Source organism: Pseudophryne corroboree, chromosome 5, assembly GCF_028390025.1.
Source record: "Pseudophryne corroboree isolate aPseCor3 chromosome 5, aPseCor3.hap2, whole genome shotgun sequence".
NCBI classification, from domain to species: Eukaryota; Metazoa; Chordata; class Amphibia; order Anura; family Myobatrachidae; genus Pseudophryne; species Pseudophryne corroboree.
The window spans coordinates 164322905-164343922 of NC_086448.1; the positions used below are offsets into that span (position 1 = coordinate 164322905).

At 46.8% G+C, this 21018-nt stretch overlaps 1 protein-coding gene across 3 annotated transcripts in view; it reads right to left on the reverse strand.

Moving 5' to 3' along the window:
- Positions 1 to 21018, reverse strand: part of PRKAG2 (protein kinase AMP-activated non-catalytic subunit gamma 2) — a 656600-nt gene that overhangs the window by 386521 nt on the left and 249061 nt on the right. For 2 of the 3 annotated variants that reach the window (XM_063921848.1, XM_063921850.1), the window contains exon 2: positions 8219 to 8290. The exons of the other annotated variant lie outside the window; for it this stretch is intronic. In XM_063921848.1, coding sequence (XP_063777918.1) covers positions 8219 to 8290 — 72 coding nt within the window. The remainder of the gene's footprint in view (positions 1 to 8218; positions 8291 to 21018) is intronic. 3 annotated transcript variants of the gene reach the window in all.

A 21018-nucleotide genomic window follows, 5' to 3' on the forward strand; every position in this document is an offset into this window, starting at 1 on the left:
CACAGAGTTGTCCTGAAGCCACTCCTTTGATATCTTGGCTGCATGCTTAGGGTCGTCGTCCTGCTGTAAATGAACCGTCGCCCCAGTCTGAGGTCAAGAGCCCTCTGGAGCAGGTTTTCATCCAGGATGTCTCTGTACATTGCTGCATTCATCTTTCCCGATTAGTTTCCCAGTTCCTGCCGCTGAAAAACATCCCCACGGCATGATGCTGCCACCACCATGCTTCACTGTAGCAATGGCATTGGCCTGGTGAGGAGCGATGCCTGGTTTCCTCCAAACAGGACGCCTGGCATTCACGCCAAAGAGTTCAATCTTTGTCTCATCAGACCAGAGAATTTTGTTTCTCATGGTCTGGGAGTCCTTCAGGTACATTTTGGCAAGCTCCAGGGAGCTGCCATGTGCTTTTTACCAAGGAGTGGCTTCCATCTGGCCACTCTACCATACAGGCCTGATTAGTGGATTGCTGCAGAGATGGTTGTCCTTCTGGAAGGTTCTCCTCTCCACAGAAGAATGCTGTAGCTCTGACAGAATGACCATCGGGTTCTCGGTCACCTCCCTGACTAGGGCCCTTCTCCCCCGATCGCTCAGTTTAGACAGCTGGCCAGCTCTAGGAAGAGTCCTGGTGGTTCCGAACTTCTTCCATTTATGGATGGAGGCCACTGTGCTCATTGGGACCTTCAAAGCAGCAGACATTTTTCTGTACCCTTCCCCAGATTTGTGTCTCAAGACAATCCTGTCTCGGAGGTCTACAGACAATTCCTTTTACTTAATGCTTGGTTTGTGCTCAGACATGCACTGTCAAAGTGTGGGACCTTATATCGACAGGTGTGTGCCTTTCCAAATCATGTCCAATCAACTGAATTTACAGTAGGTGGACTCCAATTAAGCTGTAGGAACAGCTCAAGGATGATCAGTGGAAACAGGATGCACCTGAGCTCAATTTTGAACTTCATGGCAAGGTCTGTGAATACTTATGTACATGTGATTTCTTAGTTTTTTATTTTTAATAAATTTGCAAAAATCTAAAAAAAACTTTTTTCATGTTGTCATTATGGGGTATTGTATGTAGGGAAAAAATTTAATTATTCCATTTTGGAATAAGGCTGTAACATAACAAAATGTGGAAAAAGTGAAGCGCTGTGAATACTTTCCGGATGCACTGTATGTATGTATGTGTGTGTATGTATATATATATATATAGAGGAACAGAGACTGAACTGTATCTACTACACATCAGATAAGCTATTTTTACATTATTTTGATGTATGGGTATTTGCTTTGTTTTTTAACAATTAAACTGGTGTTAAAACTTTATTACACTATTTCGGCTACCTTCTTTCTTTTCATTGGTGATCATTGAGCATTAGAAGTACCATGAGGTTCTGGAGCTGAAGGGAGAAATCTATCTAGTTCGGGAATTCCCATTTTGAGAGCGTGCAATTTAATTAAGTGGTTAACTCCACTCATGATGGTACTTGCGTTTTTCTAAGGGTGTTATTGAACTGGTGGAGGTTTTCATTTGAAGGATCCTAATATACTGCACTAGTAGGCGCTGTTTTCACCTTCTTTATATATATATATAAAATAAGATTTTAAACCTACCGGTAAATCTTTTTCTCCTAGTCCGTAGAGGATGCTGGGGACTCCGTAAGGACAATGGGGTAAAGACGGGCTCCGCAGGAGACATGGGCACCTAAAAGAACTTTCTAGTATGGTGTGCACTGGCTCCTCCCTCTATGCCCCTCCTCCAGACCTCAGTTAGAGAACTGTGCCCAGAGGAGATGGACAACACGAGGAAAGGATTTTGTTAATCTAAGGGCAAGATTCATACCAGCCCACACCAATCATACCATATAACCCGGAATACACATAACCAGTTAACAGTATGAACAAACAACAGTACCGGTCCAAGACAGAGTCTAACTGTAACATAACCCTTATGTAAGCAATAACTATATACAAGTCTTGCAGATTTTCCGCACTGGGACGGGCGCCCAGCATCCTCTACGGACTACGAGAAAAAGATTTACCGGTAGGTTTAAAATCTTATTTTCTCTTACGTCCTAGAGGATGCTGGGGACTCCGTAAGGACCATGGGGTTTATACCAAAGCTCCCAATCGGGCGGGAGAGTGCGGATGACTCTGCAGCACCGACTGAGCAAATGCTAGGTCCTCATCAGCCAGGGTATCAAACTTGTAGAATTTAGCAAAAGTGTTTGACCCCGATCAAGTTGCTGCTCGGCAAAGCTGTAATGCCGAGACGCCCCGGGCAGCCGCCCAAGAAGAGCCTTTTACTGAATGCGGTAACGGCAATCCAGCCGTAACATAAGCCTGCTGAATCGTGTTACAGATCCAGCGAGCAATAGTCTGCTTCGAAGCAGACGCGCCAATCTTGTTGGCAGCATACAGGACAAACAATGCATCTGTTTTCCTAATTCTAGCCGTCCTGGCTACATACATTTTTAAGGCCCTGACTACATCCAGGGACATGGAATCCTCCACCACCTTGGGTAAAAATTGAGGACGAGTCCTCAATTCCGCTCTATCTACGTGAAAAATCAAGTAAGGGCTCTTGTAAGACAAGGCCGCCCATTCTGACACACGCCTCGCAGATGCCAAGGCTAACAACATGACCACCTTCCAGGTGAGAAATTTCAAATCCACCGTTTTAAGGGGTTCAAACCAGTGTGATTTAAGGAACTGCAACACCACGTTCAGGTCCCATGGTGCCACCGGGGGCACAAAAGGAAACTGGATGCATAGTACTCCTTTTACAAATGTCTGGACTTCTGGGAGAGAAGCCAATTCCTTCTGAAAGAATATTGACAAGGCCGAAATCTGTACTTTAACAGAGCCTAACTTTAGGCCCATATCCACTCCTGTCTGTAGGAAGTGGAGAAAACTACCCAGATGGAAATCTTCCATAGGAGCATTCTTGGTTTCACACCAAGAGACATATTTCCGCCAGATACGGTGATAATGTTTTACCGTCACCTCCTTCCTAGCCTTTATTAGAGTAGGTGTGACCTCCTCCGGAATACCCTTCTCCGCTAGGATCCGGCATTCAACCGCCATGCCGTCAAACGTAACCGCAGTAAGTCTTGGAACATGCAGGGCCCCTGCTGTAACAGGTCTTCCCTTAGAGGAAGAGGCCAGGGATCTTCCGTGAGCATCTCCTGAAGATCTGAGTACCAGGCCCTTCGAGGCCAGTCTGGAACAATGAGTATTGTTTGTACTCTTTTTCGATTTATGATCCTCAACACTTTTGTGATGAGAGGAAGAGGAGGAAACACGTAGACCGACTGGAATACCCACGGTGTTACCAGAGCGTCTACTGCTATTGCCCGAGGGTCCCGGGACCTGGCACAATACCTCCGAAGCTTCTTGTTGAGGCGTGACCCCCTCATGTCTATTTGAGGAACTCCCCAGAGATCCGTTATCTCTGCAAAGACTTCTTGATGAAGTCCCCACTCTCCTGGATGGAGATCGTGCCTGCTGAGGAAGTCTGCTTCCCAGTTGTCCACTCCCGGAATAAAGACAGAGCGCTTACGTGATTTTCCGCCCAGCGAAGAATCCTGGTGGCTTCCGCCATCGCGACTCTGCTTCTTGTCCCGCCTTGGCGGTTCACATGAGCTACTGCTGTGACATTGTCTGATTGAATCAGAACCGGTAGGTTGCGAAGAAGAATCTCCGCTTGTCGAAGGCCGTTGTATATGGCCCTTAGCTCCAACACGTTGATGTGTAGACAGGACTCCTGGTCTGACCATAGTCCCTGAAAATTTCTTCCTTGGGTGACTGCTCCCCATCCTCGGAGGCTCGTGTCCGTGGTTACCAGGATCCAGTCCTGAATGCCGAACCTGCGACCCTCTAGAAGGTGAGCACTTTGCAGCCACCATAGAAGATACACCCTGGCCCTGGGGGACAGTGTTATTTTTTTTATTTTTTTTTAATGTAATTGTAGATGGGACCCAGACCATTTGTCCAGAAGATCACATTGAAACGTCCTTGCATGGAACCTGCCGAAGGGAATGGCCTCGTAAGTTGCCACCATTTTCCCCAGAACCCGAGTGCATTGATGAGCTGACACTCTTTTCGGCTTCAGTAGTTCTCGGACCATGTTCTGGAGGTCCTGGACTTTTTCCAACGGGAGGAAAATTTTCTTTTGTTCCGTGTCCAGTATCATGCCAAGGAAGGCTAGTCAAGTTGTCGGAACCAACTGTGACTTTGGTAGATTGAGAATCCACCCATGTTGCTGAAGCACTCTCTGAGAGAGTGCCACGTTCTCCAGTAATTGCTCTCTTGATCTCGCTTTTATCAGGAGATCGTCCAAGTATGGGATAATTGTGACTCCTCGCTTGCGCAGGATCAACATCTTTTCTGCCATTATCTTGGTGAAAATCCTCGGGCCGTGGACAGCCCAAACGGCAACGTCTGAAACTGGTAATGACAATCCTGTACCGCGAATCTCAGGTACTCCTGATGAGAGGGATATATGGGGACATGATGGTAAGCATCCTTTATGTCTAGTGACACCATAAAATCCCCCCCTTCCAGGCAGGCTATCACCGCTCGGACCGATTCCATCTTGAATTTGAATCTTTTCAGGTACAGGTTCAGGGATTTTAGGTTTAAAATGGGCCTGACCGAACCATCCGGCTTCGGGACCACAAATAGGGTTGAATAATACCCTTTTCCCTTTTGGCTCAGGGGAAACCTGATAATCACTCGCTGTTGACACAGCGTTTGAATTGCAGCTAGCACTACTTCCCGCTCTGGAGTAGAAGCTGGTAAGGCCGACTTGAAAAATCGGCGTGGGGGCACCTCTTCGAATTCCAGCTTGTAGCCCTGGGAGACTATTTCTATCACCCAAGGGTCCACGTCTGACTGAACCCAGACTTGGCTGAATAGTCGAAGGCGTGCCCCCACCTGAGCGGACTCCCGCAGGGGAGCCGCAGCGTCATGCGGTGGACTTAGCGGAAGCCGGGGAGGACTTCTGCTCTTGGGAACCAGCCTTAGCAGGTGTCCTCTTGCCTCTACCCTTACCTTTGGCGAGGAAAGAGGAGCCCCGACCTCTTCTGGATCTATGCGACCGAAAGGACTGCATCTGATATTGTGGGGGTTTCTTTTGCTGTTGGGGAACAAAAGGTAAAAAGGTCGACTTACCCGCGGTAGCTGTAGAGATCAGGTCCGCGAGGCCGTCACCAAACAATACATCACCTTTGTAAGGTAAAAACCTCCATATGCCTTTTTGAGTCTGCATCCCCCGTCCATTGGCGGATCCACAAGGCTCTTCTTGCCGAAATAGCCATAGCATTGGCTCTTGAACCCAGTAAACCAATGTCTCTTTGAGCGTCCCTTATATATAAGACTGCATCCTTAATATGAGCTAATGTTAACAAAATTGTATCCCTATCTAGGGTATCAAGGTCAGCTGACAGTGTATCTGTCCAAGCTGCTACTGCACTACATACCCATGCCGACGCAGTTGCCGGTCTAAGCAAAGTATCAGTATGAGTGTAGATAGACTTTAGTGTAGTCTCTTGCCTGCGGTCCGCAGGGTCCTTGAGGGCCGCTGTGTCAGGGGACGGTAGCGCCACCTTCTTGGAAAGGCGTGTTAAGGCTTTGTCCACTGTGGGAGAGGATTCCCAACGTACCCTGTCCTGTGTAGGGAAAGGGTACGCCATAAGAACCCTTTTGGGAATCTGCAGTTTCTTATCTGGAGTTTCCAAAGCTTTTTCACATAACTCATTAATTTCATGGGAAGGAGGAAAGTTTATAACCTGTTTCTTTCCCTTAAACATGTGTATCCTCGTGTCGGGCACCGAGGGCTCATCAGTGATATGTAACACATCTTTTATTGCAATAATCATGCACTGAATACTATTTGTCACCCTGGGGTGCAACCTTGCTTCATCATAGTCGACACTGGAATCAGAGTCCGTGTCGGTATCTGTGTCCCTTATTTGTGAGAAGGGACGTTTCTGAGACCCCAACGGGTCCTGTGAGTTGGCACAATCTGTAGATTGATTACCTGCCGACGCTCTGGACTCTGATTTGTCCAGTCTTTCATGCAGTGAAGCTACACTAGCATTTAACATATGCCACATATTCATCCAATCCTGAGTCGGCACCGCCGACTGAGACACACCACTCATCTGTTCCACCTCCTCTTTGGATAAGCCTTCCGTTTCAGACATGCCGACACACGTACCGACACCCCACACACACACTGGGATATAACTATAAGGGGACAATTCCCCAAAGAAGGCCCTTTGGAGAGACAGAGAGAGAGTATGCCAGCACACACCAGCGCCAACTGACCCAGGGGGAAAAAAAACAGATAGTGCTTTTACATATAAATGTATACAGAATTCCCCACTCACTGCGCTTTAAATATGTGCCCCCCTCTCTTATTTTCAGCCCTCTGATGCTCAGCAGGGGAGAGTCTGGGGAGCCAGCGTTTTTTTTAAATGGCGGGGATTCGTAGTTTACTGCCCCGCAGCCTAACTACATGCTTCTTGCCTAAAAACGAGGTTTATTGCTGCCCAGGGCGCCCCCCCGTGCCCTGCACCCATCAGTGCCATGTGTGTGTGTAAATGTGGGAGCAATGGCAGCTGCGCGCTTACCTCATGAAGATCTGAAGTCTTCTGCCGCCTGACGTCTTCTTATGATCTGTCATACTCACCCGGCTTCTTTTATCCGGCATCTGTGAGGAGGATGGCGGCGCGGCTCCGGGACGAACCCCAGGGTGAGACCTGTGTTCCGACTCCCTCTGGAGCTAATGGTGTCCAGTAGCCTAAGAAGCAGAGCCCTTAACTCTTAAGAAGTGGGTCTGCTTCTCTCCCCTCAGTCCCACGATGGAGGGAGTCTGTTGCCAGCAGAGCTCCCTGAAAATAAAAAAAAACTAACAAAATTATTTTTACAGAAAACTCAGGAGAGCTCCTGTAATGCACCCTATCTCCTCTGGGCACAAGATCTAACTGAGGTCTGGAGGAGGGGCATAGAGGGAGGAGCCAGTGCACACCATACTAGAAAGTTCTTTTAGGTGCCCATGTCTCCTGCGGAGCCCGTCTATACCCCATGGTCCTTACGGAGTCCCCAGCATCCTCTAGGACGTAAGAGAAATATATATATATATATATATATATATATATATATATATAGAATCCCAAAATAGAAAGCAGCGGCACTCAGGGAATTTCAAATCAAATAGATGTATTCAAAGTGTACAAGAAAGCCGACGTTTCGGGGCTCACCCGCCCCTTTGTCAAGGTGTGTAACAATACTTAAAAGCAAGCACATACCTTATATCTAGAAGAAGCCCGCCAGTGTTCGTGCGTGGACCGGAGACGCGGCTTCCAGCTGTACTTCCGGTCCCTCTGTGATGACCTCACAGGCTGCGAGGACACAATCTGTCACTGATGTTTTTATTTATAGAAAGACCTGTCCACGGAGGAACGTCTGGGTTGCCTAGACGACCAAAAGGCGCAGCCGTGGTGAGGTCATCACAGAGGGACCGGAAGAACATTAAAATTATACTGAAAGAGGAATGAAATAAAGCCCTTACAAGTTCCACCGGGAGCGGACTGTAGTGAGCCACAGCTATGTGGACACACAGCACGGAGAGACCTGCTGCACAACCTGTGATTCGCAGGAGTTTGAAGATGGGACGGAGTCAAATGCCACGAGGATGGGCATAAAATCACAGACCACAGCAGGCAGCTCCATTACATGAAAAAAAATTGGTCCATCAAGGAGGATTTGTGGGTACTCAGAAACACCCCCGTGGGCTCCACAGGTGTTTTTTTCTTGATGGGTTTTCCTAGGGTTGAAAAGCCCTTTAATAAACAAGAGGGCACTGTATCACTTTAAAGGGTTACGAGTCTCCCTTTTGCCAGTGATAATGTTTTTACAGTATTTCAGATTATGTGATAATGCTTTTACAGTATTTCAGATTTTGTGATAATGCGGTTATTTCTGATAATGTGATAATGCCATTGTTTCGCTTGATGGCAGAAAGATTACAATTGTATGTGGAAGAGTACTGCAGTACTTGTACCACGGCAATACCTGTTCTGGTATAACCATTCTAGGCATTGGCCCTGCTTGCCACCACTGACGCTAGGGGTAATGGTGTGCTATCCATATATACAATTGTTTTGGTCCCACCTACATAAGTCTATTGTCCAGATCCCCCTGACCCTTGCTGTGAGCATACCTTGCGCTGAGCATTTTTGTCTGCACTGTCCAGGTCTCCATCCAGAAAGGGCATAGCAAAGGAGCTGAGGTCCTAGAAGACAAATAAGAACATTTGTGACTGCTGCGATCCCCGCTTGTACACATTATAACAAATAAGCTTGTGGCTATATAACAATGCACATGTGGCAATGTAACCCTAACCTAGGATTATACATAGACAAATATAACTCTTACTGGTGAGAGATATGGATATTACCAGTCAGCAAGAAGTCCTACAACATAAAGGGCCTGAGTATACAGGTGGCCTGAGAATACATAAAGTCACAGTACAGATATGGACACACGGTACCAGAAATGTCAGCGGCGTTCCTGAATGGCGCATGGCTGGTAACATGGGGGTGGCTAAAAAGACAAACTTCGATTCTGCATGTTCGCAGGCATGTCGCTGAAAGCAGATGCGTACAAAGATGCTGAGGCGCTCACACAGGAGGCCATACTCAGATGGAGTAAGTGCTCCTAGCATAGGGCAGGTGCAAGATTCCATGGTGCAACAGACGGTGCATCTACCAAAGCTGACAGTGGGCGTCTCAGTCCTTGCACACTCAGACACACAGATGTACACCATGGAAGGACTTTGCAGCGACATTAGCATGCAGATACAGGCGCGACTGACCAGCAATCTCTGTCTTTAGATAGTGCTGGTTGTCAGCGGAGAGAAGTGCTTGGCAAGCTGGCAGGCATTCTCTGAATGCAAGAGAACCCAGTGATTATCAGTGATGTATCCTAAAACCATTGCAAGTGTGTTATGTTCTAACAGACTGCAGCAGAGTTTATGGAAATTAATATATACATCACTTATAGAAGTCTATAAGTCCATTAAAGAATTGTTACTTATCACTATAGAGCTTAGCTAAGTAGCAATTCATGTGTACTTACCTTTCCGTAAAAGCGATCCGGTATCCAGGGCTCCGGCAATCCTGTCTTCAGAGTCGGCAGTCAGGTCCGACGGCTGAGATCAGGTGAGGCTGCAAGGGCTGCTGGGATATCAAGAGGGCGGAGCAAGTGCCGAGTGCCAGGCAGAGTGCAGGGATGTATTAAACCTCTCTTCCGTTTTCGCACAGAAGTTCAGATTACGCTATCCTGAGATGGTGAATCTGAGCTGAGCTTTCCATCCTTGAATGAATCGCACTCATCATACTAAAGTTTGGTAATGCGATTCAGGCATGGAGCGGGCGTGCCGCTTTAGAAGTCAGGAACTTCTCCACGGAAACCCGTTCCGCAATACAGGGCTTTTCTCTGCTTTATGAATAGACCCCACAGCTAGGAGGGGAAATGAGTTGTCTGTGAAGCCCGCACTTTCATACGACCTAGACGAGAATATAGGCTGACAGTGATGGAATGACAGGTACGCTCAGACAGATAGCTGTCACTGTACAAGAAGGTGGCAGTGTATTATGAGGAGAAGGAGCAGTACTATTCCACGCCATCCAACATTACAAGCCATGTATGATATTGTCCTGTAAACATATTTTGGACAAAGCAGAAATACACCAGTGCAGCAACATGTTGTTTTATGTTTTGTATCAGGCGGGAACATGGTGTGTATATCTAATAATGACATGTTGCAGTACAATAAACATGACTGCTAAATAACCTCTGCAGCTCGCATACTATAGTTTGCTTTTGCTGGAGGAATACTTGTCTATGTTTCCTAGCCTACTTCAGGAAGATTTGGAGGCCAGGTAAGAAAAGAAGAGGGGGTATGGCTAAAATTTGATGTAGCAATTGCATTGTGATGCCCGCCCACCTCAATGCACTGCGTGGCAGTTGACTGATGAACTGACCACGTCATTGTGTGGTTACTTAGTGGGCAGAGATTGGTGGCAAGGTTTGCGTCATGCAGGGCCATCTAAACATAAAGGGAAGGTGGGCAGATGCCCAGGGCCCCACTATTCTAGGGGCCAAGGGGGCATCTGATGCCAATGGAGCAACCTTGGAGACAGAAGTAGAATGCTGCCATACCGCCCAACTGTCCTGATTTTCACGGGACAGTCACGTTTTTTTGGGACTGTCCCGCTGTCCCACCCGCAGGCCGCAGTGTCCCGCGTGGGGGGTGGGGGGGGCAGTTGTGAGGCTCCTGTCACTTGCTGCCCTGCTTAGCAGAACAGCAGTAAATATATGTTGTGCGCATGCGCACAGCGTCTATTTACGGAGACAGGGACTGGGGGCATGCCAGCAGCTCACAGAGCGCTGGACATGCCCCCATAGTGACGGGAAAATGGGGGTGTAGCTCGCGATCGTGACATTACTGCCCCCTTCACTGAGATCATAACCCTTTTTCCTGGCGGTCGCGCCTACGCTGTGCTTCAGTCTCTCTTTCATTATCCTTAAAGTTGGGAGTATGTGTTGCCATGCTCCTGATTGTGAACTACACACAAGCAGAGTGGCCAGACAGCATTCTCTACCTGCCTCCGAGCCTGCAGCCAGACAGTGATTTACTATCAGCATGCTGATTGGTGGATGGCTCGAGCTACCCACCAATCAGAGTGCGAACAGCCATTCTCTCTATGGAAGCCTGTAGACTAGAGAGACGATGCTGGACTGCAGGAGGGGTAAGTTACAATGTTTTTTTCCTTATATTTATTCCTGTGAATGGGTGCCTATAGGCCCCAGTGCATTGCTTTGCCCCATGGCCTACAATGCTGTTAAGACGGCCCTGGATGGCCACTCCCACTTTTGACAAATTAATTCTCTCAGAAAAATCACTAGCTATCTTGGGAGTATGGGTTTCCTTCTAATACTGGAGTCTCCCGGACATTCCGGGAGGGTCTACAGTTATTATTTAGGGGAGATTCAATTAGACACATTGCTTAGATATGTGCTTATAGCCTTGAGCTTTAACAGCCATAGATTCCGGGTTAAGTGCACAGAGCTATGGGTTAATATGCTCACAGTGTGCTTGGTAAGGGCAGAAAGCCCTGCTTACCATGGACTTCTGATTGCTGTCTGGGATACTAAGGAGGAAAAATAGGCAAGAAACATATGAAAAGAGAGGTGAGAAGGGCACAGGGCTGATCCCTGGGGATGGCCAGCCCACAGTAACTAGCTACACACTGTAGGGGCTGGACCTGGGAGCAGGGGAAAGTAGGGCCCATATTAGCTGTACACAGTGACCGTACTGCGCCCTGTAACCCAGTACTTTGACTGGCTCCTCTAAAAGCACCTATCACAGCTAGGCATTCCACAATCTCTGCAGTAAACTGGCTGTCTGACTCAGGGGCGTATCAACCCATTGGCCAGGATGGCACTCGCCAGGGGCGCCAGCCGAGGAGGGGGCACCACCCAGCAGTGCTACCCTCGGCAAATGGGTGAAATCACTTAGGCAGGAACAGTAGGCAGGAACAGGCGCTGGTGTTTGGCACCACAATGCACTAGTGAAGAATGTGAAAGTAAACTGCAGTTCCCAGCAGCCCTTGCTGTCGGGAGCTCCTGGCAGCAAGGGTTGCTGGGAGCTATAGTTTACTTTCACTTTCTTCATGAAGTGTGGTGCGGTGCCGAAGTGTGGTGTTCCTGCCTACTGTGTAATCCTCCAGCCCAGGCGATGCCCAACTCATCACACTAGGTACTGCAACATATTAATTGATATGTGCTTTGAGGGGGGAGGACTATATGCAGGGAGGGGAAAGGACTATATGCAGGGAGTGGGGAGACTATGTACTGGGAGGGGAGGGGACTATATGCAGGGTGGGGAGACTCTGTACTGGGAGGGGAGAGGACTATATGCAGGGAGTGGGGAGACTATGTACTGGGAGGGCAGAGGACTATATGCAGGGTGGGCAGACTCTGTGCTGGGAGGGCAGAGGACTATATACAGGGAGGGGGAAGACTATGTACTGGGAGCGGAGAGGACTATATGCAGGGAGGGCGGAGACTATGTGCTGGGAGGGGAGAGCACTACATGCAGGGAAGTGGGAAAATATGTACCGGGAGGGGAGAGGACTATATGCAGGGAGGGGAGAGGACTATGTGTATGGGGGGAGACTCTGTGCTGGGAGGGGAGAGGACTATATGCAGAGGGGGGCGACTCTGTGCTGGGAGGGGAGCGGACTATATGCAGGAAGGGGGGAGGCTTTGCGATGGGAGGGGAGAGGACTATATGCAGGGAGGGGGAGACTCTGCTGGGAGGAGAGAAGACTATAGGCAGGGAGGGGGGAAACTCTGTGCTGGGAGGGGAGAAGACTACAGATGGGTCCACGGTTATCTTGACTGGTTTTGTGCGCCTAGGCACAACATGATTTATTAGCATAAACCCCTCATCTATTGTTCTCAGCTGCATTACAATACAGAGAACAATACAGCAGGGGATTAAGTCATTACAGCGGGGATTAAGTCCGACTGGCCAGTCTCAGTTAATTCTATTAAAGGTCAAGATAAATGTGGACCCATCTGTATATGCAGGGAGGGGACCACAGCTATGTGCAGGGAGGGGGGAGACCATGGCTATGTGCTGGGAGGGGGGAGACCATGGCTATGTGCTGGGAGGAGGGGGACTACGGCTATGTGCTGGGAGCGGGATGGGGACTACTTCTGTGTTCTGGGAGGGGGTGGGGACTATGTGCTGGGGACAGGAGGTTATCTTTCCATTGGCCAGGATGGTACTCACAAGGTGCACTGGCCAAGGGGGTGCTGCCTGCTGGTGCCACCCTTGGCCAGGGAGTGGAATCACTTAGTAGTGGCAGTGCCTGGGCTGGTGGTTCGCACAGCAGCCAAGAGCTGGCGCCGGTGTTCGGCACCACAATGCACCAGAGTGAAGAAACTCAAAGTAAACTACTAGAATGCTATTCTTAATATATCACTACATCACCACTACTAGGTAGTGCGCAGATATACCTTTTCACTGCCATTAATATTTGATTATACCCCCTGAATGTGGGTGGCATCGCTGGGCAGTGCCCCTCCTTGGCCGTGCCAGGCACTGCTGATTTCTCCACAGCGTGACAAGGATTACTGTGTGGGCATGATGTGTAAGGGGCACTAGTGTGTGACATAATGTGTATAAGGGGTACTACTGTGTAACGTAATTTGAATTGGGAGTACCATTGTGTGCCCCTTTCCCACAAGATCATGCCCCTTTTTTGCACATGCACCATCCCTATTTCAAATATTGGGGGGGAAAGGCGCCAGTTCCTTACTTTGCCAGGGTCGCCCGGTCCCCTAGATACACCTCTGGTCTGACTGGCAGAATGATGGAGATGATGAACCATTAACATCTGCAGGACTGTACTTGCCCTTATGATAGAGAAATTCTAAATTATTATACCAAGGAGAAAAAGATAAATCGGAGGTCTGTTGTGTTACTGGTGCCAATAGGATACAGTTCTGTTTCTATCAGATTCCTGAACTTTGCCCCGTTAGTAGCAAACACTGAGCTTTTGGATCACGGCCATTCTGGCACCTGGCACAAATAAAGTGTTTTTGTACTGCTAGAAAGGGACAATCCCCTTCAGACAGACCATTAACTCCTTAACAATGCTACATGGATAAAACAACACTCAGTACGTTTATGCACAAGTGTAGTTATATTGCTGAGTTATACTGGGTACACACTAAATGATGTGTGTACCGAGCTGACGGCACGACCGATATAACAATACATTGGTCAGCCGTACACACTGAACGATATATTGCTCTATATATCGTTCGAGACTGCAAATAGGATGCATGCAGTCGTTGCCAGGATCAACCCATTTGGCATGCAACACATCCAACGGCCTAGCAAACAACCCTTGGGAGCGCACAATCTCAGTTATCGGATGATATATCATCTAATGTGTACTCAGCTTTTGTTAACATTTATATAAACAATATTTGAATGAGAAACCACTGCATTCCGTAACTGCTTCCTGTGTTTATAATTGATAAGTACTCCATATATTGTACAATAGGCCTGATTCAGGAAGGTACACAAGGTAGCTCAACGATGTCACTCGCACTGAGGATTTATTCACAAAGTGTTTGGCAGTCATGGACCTTTTGTGGGAGATAACGAGGGGGGGGGGGGGGGGAGCACAGGCGTGTCCTGACCGTGTTTGGGGTGACACCTGAGCCTCAATTCCCACTGCCATGATGCGGGGCCGCATGGGTTATTAGGGCAGTCTATTACAGAAGAATCTGCGACCACTGCTGCGTGTTTGTACGCAGTTGCTTGGATCTCTGGTGGGTTCCTCAATACATTTCCAGGCGTGTAGCAGCAGCAGCATTCGCAAAATGTAGCACATCCGCTGCATACGAGATTGCAGCTACAAATGCATTATGGGGGCGATTCTGAGTTGACTGCAGCAGGAACTTTGTTAGTAGTTGGGCAAAACCATGTGCATTGCATGGGAGGCAGATATAACATGTGCAGAAAGAGTTAGATTTGGGTGGGTTATTTTGTTTCTGTGCAGGGTAAATACTGGCTGCTTTATTCTTACACTGCAAATTAGATTGCAGATTGAACACACCACACCCAAATCAAACTCTCTCTGCACATGTTAAATCTGCCTCCCCTGCAGTGCACATGGTTTTGCCCAACTGCTAACAAGGTTCCTGCTGCGATCAACTTGGAATTACCCCCTATATTACATCTATGGGTGCATACACACGGTGAGATTTGGACTTATCCGATTCTCACCGTGCGACAGGGGGCCGGGTCGGCACTTAGCCAGTATCGCAAGCACATAATGAGTGTGCTTGCGATGCTGGCTATGTGCGATGTCAATCCTGACTATCTCTTCTATAGAGATAGCCAGGATTGACTTGCCTGCACAGCCTATTTTTTCTGCCGATGCCGACCGCGCGGGGCCGCGCATCGGCATCGGATCGGGATCGCAAGGTGACTGTCACCTTGCGATCTGCACTATCTTTTCTTCCGATTCTGACTATATAGTCAGAATCGGAAGAAAATATCTTACCGTGTGTACACACCTTATCACTCAGGCCCAATGTTACTCATGTCTAGATTGATTATTTATTACCAGTTATTTATATAGCGCAGACATAGTTCGCAGCGCTCACGCAGGTCTCCAGGAAAATGGTGCAGTAGCCATTTTCCTGATGATTTTCCATACTGCACATGCCCAGATGACATGAAAATGTCCGCTGAGCCATTTTCCCAGAACCCTGCACACCGGTTGAACTTGTGTGACCCTGTCGACCTTTTGCATTTTGACTATTTGAGGTCTACCTATTGAATGTCTATCTTTTTACTGTAGATATATCAACCGGATACCAATTAAAGCATAGCAGTGCAGGAAAATACATCAGGATAGTCAGGGTGACCTCTCTACACGAGTTAAAAACTTTCCCTAATATGTTTGTTGATGATCTGCAGTGTTTTTCTTCCTCTCCGCACAGACTGTGCTATGGCTGGCACGCATTCTAACAACATACTACAGGAATTTTCAGATAAAACATGTTTGTTGGAAGAGGCCTTCAGCAAAATACCTTTTTAGCAAAAGGAAACATTAAACATGAAGTGAGTACAAATGTGCACTAAGACCTGTAAATGTTTGTGTCTGCGCACATTGTAGCTCTGCATTTTATCTACTACTATTCTCTACAATAACAGAGACTCTGGAGAAACATGGAACAATATTTACATTCACTGATCTTAGTAGCCGTTGTTACCTGTTATGTAGGAAAACAGGGATTGTCTATCCTGAGGTAGAGCATAGTCATGCGATACAAATAACTAATATATTACAGTATATTATAGTGCTACATGACACAGTAAAAGTAACTTTGCACATTTGCAACAATGATGCTGAAGGTACAGTATTACAGTCTACCTCTAGCACTTAAGGAGCTGATTCTCATGAGTAAAGCATAAACAGCAAGTACAGCATCTGTGCACCTGGATAAACCATGCTGCAATGGCAGGAGTGCAAATGCATGTCATTTCTTTTTTCTTTTTGCATGCAGGTATAGGTGTAAAACATTACAGAGGCGCCAATGGGGGTCATTCCGAGTTGTTCGCTCGCAAGCTGCTTTTAGCAGCTTTGCACACGCTAAGCCGCCGCCTACTGGGAGTGAATCTTAGCTTAGCAAAATTGCGAACGAAAGATTAGCAGAATTGCGATTAGACACTTCTTAGCAGTTTCTGAGTAGCTCCAGACTTACTCGGCATCTGCGATCAGTTCAGTCAGTGTCGTTCCTGGTTTGACGTCACAAACACACCCAGCGTTCGCCCAGACACTCCTCCGTTTCTCCAGCCACTCCCGCGTTTTTCCCAGAAACGGTAGCATTTTTTCACACACTCCCATAAAACGGCCAGTTTCCGCCCAGAAACACCCACTTCCTGTCAATCACACTCCGATAACCAGAACGAAGAAAAATCCTCGTAATGCCGTGAGTAAAATACCTAACTGCATAGCAAATTTACTTGGCGCAGTCGCACTGCGGACATTGCGCATGCGCATTAGCGACTAATCGCTCCGTTGCGAGAAAAAAATAACGAGCGAACAACTCGGAATGACCCCCAATGTACTGGGTCAATGTCAGGATGGAGACAATCCCCTTTTCGACTGCTCAACTTCCTCCCTCCCCACAGCCCTTCTCCACCTGTGTACAAGGCCCTTCTCTGCCTGACTCCAGGTCCGTCCGCCCCCTCCTTGCACCCAGCTCTAGCCCCTACAGCGTGTGACTAGTTACTGTGGGACCAGCTCTGCACCTTTCTCACTTCCCACTTCCTATCTTCCTTCCCTTTTGCCTCTCAGCTCCCCCTGCATCCTTTCCAGCCAGTCCTTCCCCCTCCCTCCTCACAGCATCCCCAAATAGTGGCACTTTTAGAAATGCTATACATTGTGTCTAAAACTCAATAAATAATAAATGAGCCCCTTATTGTGGTCTAATACACTATTATAGTGTCCTCTATGCTGTTTGTTTACATAATTGTGTGCCTTTGTATGTGGATGGATGGATGGATGGAGAGAGAGAGAGAGAGAGAGAGAGAGAGAGATATCATCAGTTAGGTATTGTAGCTGGAAAGTTCCGCAGCAACATTCAACGGCTTAGAGGTGCAAAAATGAAATTATATCTTAGTCCCCCCCCCCCCCACCTAAAAACATGGCGCCACTAATCTAATACTTATACAAATCAAATTACTTCCTATTCTTTGGCTGTTGTATACTGCATATAACTCATTTGTATAGTCTAATTGTTACTTATAACTCTTTTACACCACATAAACCGGGTCAAACCTGGGATTGGTACATGGTTCTTTCCCAGGTGCGACCCGGCTGAGACCCCTTTCAGACTGGTGGCCCGATCTGTCTTATTGCTGGGTTGGTGACGTCATCGCCGCTGTGTCCACATGAGATGACCTCTAAGCGTCGCCTCTTCCTGTGGTGTGCCCATGTTCAACTCTGCTCGCTACCCAAGTTGAAATACTGGAACGCTCTACTCGGATCATTTTAACTGGCCCCTTTCAGACTGCGCCACAACCTGGGTTGCTGCGCGCTCACGTGCAATAACCCGGGGGTTAATACTGGTGGTCTGAAATGGGTATTACTGACAGAGGCATTTCAATAGTTCACTGTAGAATTTGCAATGAATCAGTTTTAGGCCATACCAAAGGCTAGACAGATGTTGAATGTAGCTTGTCCTAGCTCTGATTCGTCTGGCATTAGGTTGGAGTGAATCCGGGGCGTGGGAATGGGGGAGGGGAGTCAACTCATGTTCCCAAACATGAGTGAGGTGGCGATACTAGAGGAGCGGTAGGTGGTTAGATTAAATACTGCTGCCACACTTCACACATCCGCAGCAGCAGTGCAGGGGTGGTGCGGCTGGAGCCTATGCCTATAATGCACAGCCACTCCTGCTTCCCAATAGTCCCGGCGGCTGGACCTCCCCCATGGTGCTGTTACTGTGGCAAGGTACCACTGTCAGCCACCTCCTCCTTCCATCATACTGCTACCCATGTCTCCTGTTGTCTCACTCCTGGTCTCTCCATGGTGCCGCCTCCTTCTCTCTAGTAGCTCGGCCCCTTTCTCGGCAGTGGCTCTGCCCCCAGGACTTTTTGAGGACTCCTCACATGCACCATAATCAACCCATAAGCAGGCCAGAAGCTAGGGGTGCCAAAGTGAGATTTTATCTTACACCCCCCCCCCCCTCCCTCCCAACCTAAAAACATTCTGACACCCTGGAGTGAATGGACTATAAACAAAACATTATAATAGTGATCAATTAATCCCTATTTTGACACTTGCCTAAGCTGAGTTCAGGGGACATAAACAACCCATCAGTATGTGCCATCTTTGTATATGTGTGTCTTTGCACCAGCATCCAGTACCTGCAAAAGATGCATTTCCTAAGAGGTTTAGCTATGGATACAACCATGTCTGATTACAGGAGGTACTGCTTTTGGTATTCCAATAATACTACTCTTTTCAATGTGTGGTACTTTATGTTCATTAGTTTCAGTGGATTTTGTGGTCACCCAAGGAAGGAGATCAACTAACCAGTGGCACTTGTGGGCCTTCCTGTATGTTACAATTACACACCCTTAGGGATGAATTCAATTGCAGGCAAAGACATGCGTCCGGCTGAATCAGTGCAGCAACAGCCGCACTTTACAGCAGCCCAAATTTGCACAAATTCCCATAGGGGAGCAATCCGTTTTGTGTGAATTCGGGATTCAGGCAGGCGGGGTGCGAGATGCGATGCTGTTGCTGGCGTTTAAACGCTGTGGCAACAGCAATTCCCACACTTCACCCGCAATTGAATTACCCCCTTAAAATATTTAGCCAACACCCCCTCCCGCTCCTTATTTATTACTATTCAGCTATAAGGTGACGCAAAACAGTAAAATGGTATGTGCGTGTGCAAGATGCCCAATACAAACAAAATGACAGAGTGAAAAGAAAACATATACAGTGTAGACAACCTCTAAAAAACTTTGAATATTTATTCATATAAATTACTAAGAAATATCAGTCTCATTTATCTCAGTCATCTGTCTTTTTAATAATTTATATGAATAAACATTCAAACTCTTGGAAGTTGTCTGCGCTATATATATTTTATTTTCTTCTTTTTGGGATGCATATTGGAGGAACTGTTCAACCGACAAGTCGTTAGTGGAGAAGTGAATGGCATTTTGGATTTTGGAGTTTGACTTTGCAGAAATTCTCTGTCTACCAGTATTGCTGTTTGTGGTGAACAAGTAGTGCCTAAGCCGTTTTCTAACTATGACTGTGTTGTGTGTTCTATGGTTGGGTAACACTGGATGACGTTTTGGGCTGCATAACTAGGAACATCAGTACTGTTTCTGTATTTATAGTTTATGTTTTAAGGAATATACTTTAGATATCCCCACTCTCTCTTTCCTGATTATCTGCATTTATGTTTGATTACTTTATTTGTATCACTGATCCAGGTAAAATAGTGAGCACTCTGTGACACCGTAAACGTGGGTAAGGTAGAAATTTAACCCCAGTCATCAAACTCGTGTTTTGGTTAGTATCCTGTTATGATAAACAGATCACACAATTGCCAAAATAAGGATGAAAAGCAGCACAGAAAAACAAGAGGCAACACTATACTGCATGAGACATAAACAAGTAGCCAAAGAACGTTCAGGAAAAGTTTATCTTTTCTCAGTATTCTGCAATAAACAGTATTTCAGGGACGTATCAGACAAATACTACAAGGATGAAGCTTCTTGTGTAAAGAGAAAACTCTACAGCAGGAATTTGTGACCTTCGCATGCCTTGAAACATATTTTATTTCATTTTAATCTCTCAATTATTTCATAAATTAAAAGAAATAAAAGGAATCCGTCTCTGTAGGTGTACTAATAACATGATTCATCACAAGCACAGAAAATATGTTTGATCATTCCAAACACACACACGCGCAGAACATGATTCATCACTGCAGGATTAGATCATCCTGTGAAAAAAGTCTACAAGTAAACATCTGATGGTGAATTATAAGATAAAATAACAACTGTAATTCCTCAAGTCACAAGGTTTAACGAAAACTGCACTACTTTCCTGGCAAGAGCTACAGCTAGTTGGTAACGCCAACTAAAACTATGAAGGGTGTGCAAGAAGTTTCCGAATGCACAAAAAGTATTATTTTCTACAAACAAAGGCCCTGAATCAGCATGGATCGCTTTTGATACTAAAAGTACAATTTTATGCCAACTCAATTGCAAAGAAACGCACAGTTAGTTGCCACCCAGAAATGGAAAAAGAAGCCTATTGCAGTGTTTGTGATGCATAGCGTATGCATAGCAATCCATACGCAAAATCGGGAACATCGAAGGGGTAAATTCAATCTGTACCAAGCCAGAGCATTCACAAATCTGCACATGCTGTTGCGAGTGATCGCAGATAATGTCAGCGACCTGCCTGCCAAACGGGCATGACACACCTGCGTTTTTGCCACCACTACCACAAATCACCATGTTACCACCATTAAACGCACACTTCTTATCAATCACTGTGCGATCAAGTCACTTTAATATTACAAACACACCCACACACCAAGATCGCAATGCAGCACTGGTGCATGCGCATTATGTTAATGCATTTCGATAAATGTCCAAATTGCAAAAAAATATCAATTGCAATCCATATTAAATCAAAGTGAACATTACTTTTTTTTCAACGTATTCAACAGAGGAGTCTATGCAAAGTTGCATGCGCTCAAACCGCTTGGTGAAGCAACTGGACCAATAGTCCCCTTATTCATGTTATGTCACACAGTAGTGCCCATTATTCACATTATGTCACACAGTAGTGCCCATTATTCACGTTATGTCACACAGTAGTG